This window comes from Pollicipes pollicipes, unplaced genomic scaffold (assembly GCF_011947565.3).
Source record: "Pollicipes pollicipes isolate AB1234 unplaced genomic scaffold, Ppol_2.1 Scaffold_4219;HRSCAF=4965_pilon_pilon_pilon, whole genome shotgun sequence".
Classification (NCBI taxonomy): Eukaryota; Metazoa; Arthropoda; class Thecostraca; order Pollicipedomorpha; family Pollicipedidae; genus Pollicipes; species Pollicipes pollicipes.
In genome coordinates, this window is record NW_023596448.1 from 25,550,675 (window position 1) to 25,557,443 (window position 6,769).

The window sequence follows — 6,769 nt, forward strand, 5'->3', positions numbered from 1 at the left end:
TGCGCTGCTAGTAAGCTGGGGGTGGTTTCATGCTCGGGGACGTCTGACGGGCAGCTGGAAGTTTTTGTCGTTGGAGTTTTGCTTGTGTGTTGTCCGATTTCAGCCGAGTTTCTCTGAGGACTGGCTGTTCTAAAGATGCATTGCGATCACCACTTGTTCTGAATGCTCATTGCCACTTCTGCCTTTGGGGCTTTACGAAGCACTTAGCTGCTGGGCTATTAGACGTCGCCTGCCTCGTACACTGGCAGGAAGGGCGGGCACCGCGGGGAATCGAACCCCGTACCTCTGGTTTCCCAGACGCGCAGTGGTAAAAGCAGATGTGTTAACTACCACACCACTGTCAGCAGCTACCATCACTGTTCAGTCCGAGTCCTACCTCAGCAGCGCACGTCCCCTGAGCGCCCGTGGGTCGGCAGGTTCAAGATGCTCAAGTGGTGGGCCCAGTCCTTCCTCGTGGGCATCGAGCGGGTGGTGGTCGGCTTCCGCGACGATGACGGCGTTGTGCACCGGCTGCACGCTTACAGCACGAGACAGCTGCCCAAGGACCAGGTGGGTACCATTGTACCCGCATGAGTACGGTCGAATATTGGGTTGCGCGTGTGAATGCTGGCCGGCTGCTGATGGCGCGCGCTGGCGAACGCCCGCGTGGTTCAGCCGATGTAGGTGTCGCTGCGTGGAGAGAAGATCAGCATGCACACGATACGCGTGGTGACTGACACTGATTGTCTGACACGCAATGACTATTTTGTGAATGAAATTACTGTTATCAATGTTACCCTAGCAACCACGTTCATATTTTGGTCCTGAAAGTTCTTGGTTCATGTGTGCTTCTTCTCATGCGTCCAGGCTTCGGTATTGCTCCTCGATTTAAAATTTTGCTTTTCAACTTTGTGCGTAGGGGGTCGTCCATAAATTGCGTGACGCATGGAAAGGGAGAATGCGGGATGCGGCGTAAGGGAAGCGTAACAGAGGAGTGGGACGGGAGGTTTTAAAGACCGTAATGTTGCGCTCAAATGTGGTTGCAAATCATGTATTTTTTAGACAAGTGAAAACCTTTAGATCGGGTTCAGTTGGCTTCCCCTCCACCGCATGAATCACGCCTGTTATTTGTTTCGTATCTCTAGCTCATTGAAGGGCCCAACTGACGTTACGTTTTTTGGACGTCCTGTTTAATGCAACGTAACCAGGGGGTGGAAGAGGGGGAGTGCACCCGGCGTAACCAGTTCGTAGCCAGAGTTGAGGAGAGGTCAGGTTGAAAGTGGCTAAAAATGCGTAACGTAACTGATGTGCGGCCCCACGTGCCTGTCATTGCCTCAATGTTTGCATATTGTGTGGATGTATTGCCGGCCGACTGACGCGTCGTCCTGGCAGGATTTCTGGTCGCCGGCCGTGTGCATGAACTTCGCCGACGCACTGCTGAGCTTCGTGGCGCGTCACGTGACCGGCGACGACCCGCGCGCCGTCTGGCGGCTGGACTTCCGGCCCGCCGAGCGGCGGGTCACGTGCACGCCGCTGGGCCGCAGCCAGCGCTTCCGCCTGCTGCCGGACTGGTACACGGAGCAGATGTTCCCGCGGGAGCTGGTCACGTGACCGGGCGCGCCGAGCAGACGTGCCGAAGAGGTCCGGTCATGTGACCTAGTGCTGTCGATCCGGTGGGGTTGTGCCGCGTGGCGGGGCCCATTGCGCCGCACAATGCGCTGATTGTGTTACCCAGTGGCTCTGGCCTAGCTGAGCTCGTCACTGACAGCTGCGAGACTGGTGATGACGTCACCGTTCACCCAGCTCTACCGAGCCAGTCACCGGGCAGTTTGATGGGCGGATGGCGTCAATCCTGCGACGTCATCGTCGCCTGGTTTGGTGCTCGTCCCGCCCTGCGTGGGACGAGGGTGGACGGCCGGCACCGCCAGCCCTACCGAGCCAATCACTGGGCAGTTTGATGGACGGATGACGTCAATCCTGCGACGTCATCGTCGCCTAGTTTGGCGCTTATCCCGCCCTACGCGGGACGAGGGGGGAATGCCGGCACCGCGGTGGGAGGAACTGGGCGCCAAGTTCGTCAACGCTCGTGTTACGTACGACCTTTCCGCGTGGTCTCTAGCAGCGCAGGACTGCGAACCGCTTCCACTGCGGCCATGTCGCGTTTCCATGCTTCTTTTTTCGGATGAATCCCATGAGGTATATTTTTATAAGCTGTCCTCGACAGCCCTCTATTTTATTCTGAGTGTGTGGGCATGACGCCCACCTCTGGGTGTTTTTGCCTTCTCGCAGCTCGGTGCTCACTGTGACGGGACCAAATGCAAGCAAATCCCAGTGGATGGTTTATGATTTATGATGGCTTGTGATGCACGCAAAGCAAGACGGGTCATGGGGGTCGCGTACGAGAGCACTGTGGTGGGTACTGACTCGCCACACGTCCACCTCCCATTAATCCGAGCAAGAGGTTCAGCACTTACAACACTTGTATTTGACTAGTCATTCTGGAATTCCACACCACTTGTCAATCGACACAAATGATTGTGCAAAGCTTCACGTGTCACGGACGATTACACGGCAGTTGTAAATCCACGTAACTGCACTCAAGCCATGTTCAGGCCAATTAAAACGCCCGATCCTCCGTCCGTGGTCCTTCCTGTGACAAGCGATTGCAAGTACTCACACAAATAGCAATGTCGTCTCTCACACCCGCTCCATGATAACCAGCATGAAGAATCAGGCGTCCTGCAGATACTGCACTGAAGCAGAACACGTCGAGAAACACATCCACAGTGCCGGCACGTGCCATTCGATCCGCCCCATTTTGAACACTGCTGCCACTACGCTGACGCGCGCGCCGGGATGGCAAGAGCCAGATCCGACGATCGACGACGGAGAGTCAGCGACTCCTGGCATCGACTTCACGCCCATTTCAGGATCTCGCCTCGGTCCTACCCACAGTTGGCTCCACGGGACGGGATGTTTGTAAGGACTGTCCGCGGCCACGGCGCCCGCAGCTGACCCACGAGAGCGCGCCTCCGAGACCGCCGCTGCCTGCGCTACGACCGACCGCCCTGTCCCAGCCGTGCGGTGGCTGAGGCGAACCGGAGCGACCCCCTCCCCCCTCGAGCTCGCGCGAGCCGCCGCCAGTAACACGCCGGGCCGCTGGCAACACACGTCCGCCAGTGCCTTCGCCAGGACAGGACTCCGCCAGGGCTCGGCCGTTGCGCATGACATAGCCGCTTCCTCGCTGAAACACGGGAGCCAGCGCGACTCCTCGAGGCTCCCCTGCCATGGCAGCAGCTGCAGCAGCTGCAGCTGCTTGTTGACTGCCATGTGCGGGAGGAGAAGCTGCCTCACCGCGTGCGGTCACGGCGGCTGCAGCTGCTTGTTGAAGACCACCATGAGCAGGAGCAGACAGCTAGCGGTGACGGCCACTGTCGTGCCCACTAGCACCAGCTCCAGGTCTCGCAGGTCCCCCAGCGGCACGGGCAGCACCGCCGTCGGGCCCTGGCGGCGGCCGGTGGCGGCGCGGTCAGCCGTATGCACGAACGAACGCATGCATGCATGCATGCATGCATGCACGCACGCACGCATGCACGCACACACACACACACGCACGCACGCACGCACGCACGCACGCACGCACGCACGCACACACACACACACACACACACACACACACACACACACACACACACACACACACACACACACACACACACACACACACACACGCACACACGTACACTGCCCAATAGCTGGGGATTAGTGACAACGCACGCACCCACGCACCCACGCACGCACGCACGCGCGCGCGCACACACTGCCCAACAGCTGGGAATTGGTGACGCTAGGGAGCAGAGGCAGAAATGCGTCAAGATGCAAGGCTTCCGTTGGGGTTACTTGTAGCTACCTGGCGAAAAGCTTAACAGTTTTGAAGAATACAAGACTACATCAGACAACGAGGTTGTCGAGCATTACCATTTCGTTCAAGCTTGGGTTAGTGAACCACGGTATTAAAAGACGTCCGCGCCGCAGGACGATGTTATGGCCATATGACGTTATACTGACGTGATCCAGCTGGATGGGTTCGTAGCTGCAGGCGGTTCCACCCACCGCCCGGCACGGCAGTGACGTCATAGCGCAGCTACATCCGTCCACGCTGTCCCAGTCGCAACCCAGGTACACCTGGCGTCGCAAGAGAACCAATCACAACCTGCCTCCGCCCGGTGCCACCCAGTGCCACGGAAAATGCATTACATATTTTGCAAGGATACCTTTGGGATACGACTCTGCTAACTATGGCTAGTCGAGCGTGTCGTAACCCATTTTTCGAGAGGAACGACAATCCAACGGATGGTTTTCGGTAAAGTGCTTCCACGAATTACGCGGTCCCGTTGCGGTCCGTTTGTTTGTTTGGCATCTGACTTTATTGGCCAGTTGGAAAAATCAAGGTGAAGATTGGCAGCTGTTGGCCAGTTGCCAACACGGCGTCGGAACGCTGACTGGTCTGCTCCGCAACGGGCCGGGTCGGGGTTCTGCTACCCGAGCTGTATGAATGGCCGAGTAGCTGGAAAACGACGCGCGCAGTCCGCCAGCTCTTCAGGCGTCGAGGTGCCGCCGATCTGCTCACGTTAAACACGTGCAAGCATCTCATTAAACCTGATTTTGGATGCATCAGTGGTTATGCGCGAGCGAATCAAGCTGATCACGAATAACGTCTATAACCGGCTGACTGGCAAGGCTGCCCGGTCACCCCGCGGAAGCTCGCGCGCGGCTGTGAGGCACGCTGTCTCATCCCAGCTCAGAAGATGTCGGTGATGCGGATGCGGACGTGCTGCTAGGATGTCTTTCCCTGGGTAGCCTAGCCCGACTCAGCCCGAAGACATTGTCATTCGGGTTTTTATCGACGGGTGGCCATCGGGCCATCATCGAGGTCACTCATATCGCGTCATGCACGGAAGCAGGGTTTGCGAGAACTCACTGAGATCGGGAACACACGTCAGGTCTGACAATGTAATGGCAGATATCCTCGCCACTCATGGAGTCGTCCCGCCTTTACGCAGCTGTGAGGTACTTACTCCCCCGCTGTAGAGAGATTCCTATGGCATTACACACTAGCTGCTGCGCCGCTGCAGACTGGGCCTCATTTCACCGCAGCCCCACTACCACTACGCTATAGCCTTCCGCCCACGCCACTCCCACCTGCCTCTCACGGCGCTCCAGCCAGACTTACACCTAGATCCTGCCTACCTCTCACCTCACTCCAGCCCAGATTTCACCTCGCTCCAACCCGCCTCTCACTCCACTCCCGCCTGCCTCTCATCCCGCAACACTCCGCATCTCACCCTGTTCCAGCCAAACGTTCCCCGCTATGGTCCGCCTCTCACCGCGCTCCAGCCAACCTATCTCCGCTCCAGCTTGCCTCTCACCCTGTTCCAGCCAAACGCTCCCCGCTATAGCCCGCCTTTCACCGCGCTCCAGCCAAACTACCTCCGCTCCAGCAATGATTCTCACCCTGCTCCAGCCAAACGCTCTCCGCTCCAGCCCGCCTCTCACCCCGCTCCACACTGCCTCTCACCAGCACCATACCGCCTCTTGTCCCGTCCTGTTCATTCCAGACCGTCTCTCACTCCACTGAAGTCCGCCTCTCGTCACACTCCAGCCGGTCCCTCCCCCCACTCCAGCCGGCCTCTCACCCCACTCAAATGAGCGCCAAATGACTACCGCAGTCGGCGCGCCCTAAAACACGAACCAACAACAACAACCCCACTCAAATCTGACTCCCCGCCGCCACACCTGAAGCAGCCCTGCCGACGCCTCGCCGGCCGCCATTGGCGGCAAGCCTCACCCGGGGCGGGTCAATGTAGACGGCCGCCACCCGCTCCGTCTCGTCGGCCCGCTGGTAGCGCGCGTGCACCGGCAGTGTTATCTGCACAGTCACGTGACCCGTCTGTGGCCGAAAAAGATGCAGGTCAAAGGGCTAAGCAGGCTGCCCGGGCGTCTGCTAGCAGCGATGATGAGACGAGATGGGGGACCAGACTGTTGATGATGCGTGTTCGGACAAAATCCTTTTTCGAAAGCTGAAGGTGATTGCATGGTGTTGATAACGGTAATGACGTGGGCCATGCATATGTGCGACTTCTTTTTTCCATTTTATATTTTTTAATGATTTGTATGGTGGTGAAAAACATCACGACGCCCGGGGTTATATAAATTATTTGTAACACCATGTCTTCCGTAATCATACTGCTATCAGTTGATCTCACTCCCTAATTCAGCTGCTAACCACATGTCTCACCTGCGCACCCTCTGTGGCATTTAGCTCCTCCCACGCCAGCACCCGCAGCCAATCGGAGTCATGTGCCATGGCTTCGACGTCGACGGGGCCATCGACGCGGTATTGGTTGCTATGGAGACGGGCCAGCTGATAGGGGTCGACATACATTCCGCTGGGCAGCCGCTCGACGATCAAGACCCGACAGCCAGTCATGCTGGCAGACCAGGGCAGCTCCAGTGATGTCACCAGATCCCTGTTACAACCAGGGCACCCAATGTGGTGTTAACTCATACCACAGAGATAGCCAAATCTGGTTGTTCTCATGGGACCTAAGCTCATCAATAGTTCAGAGTTAACATTGCTTAAAAAGAGCATCCCACCTTCGTGTACTTAGCACTTGGTGTTGCCCACTACACACACACTTGGTACATCAATTGCGACGATTCAATCCGTAATATCAGTTTACTCGAAATCCTTTTGAAAAGCTCAGAATTTCGATTGGAGGTAGGCAGC

The 6,769-nt window shown here is 57.4% G+C and overlaps 1 protein-coding gene and 1 long non-coding RNA gene across 2 annotated transcripts in view; one reads left to right on the top strand and one right to left on the bottom strand.

The window, feature by feature from the left end:
* The window catches only part of LOC119095300 (decapping and exoribonuclease protein), a 5,076-nt gene extending 2,461 nt beyond the window's left edge, over positions 1–2,615 (top strand). Inside the window, exons 3-4 of the mRNA XM_037218155.1 lie at positions 417–549; positions 1,372–2,615. Coding sequence (XP_037074050.1) covers positions 417–549; positions 1,372–1,590 — 352 coding nt within the window. The 3' untranslated portion in view covers positions 1,591–2,615. The remainder of the gene's footprint in view (positions 1–416; positions 550–1,371) is intronic.
* Positions 2,616–2,956: 341 nt separating this feature from the next.
* Positions 2,957–6,313, bottom strand: LOC119095301 (uncharacterized). The gene is made up of 4 exons (XR_005093854.1): positions 6,278–6,313; positions 5,828–5,929; positions 4,048–4,164; positions 2,957–3,483 (listed from the first exon to the last, which is right to left on the bottom strand). It is a non-coding gene; the product is annotated as an uncharacterized LOC119095301 (long non-coding RNA).
* Positions 6,314–6,769: the final 456 nt, after the last annotated feature.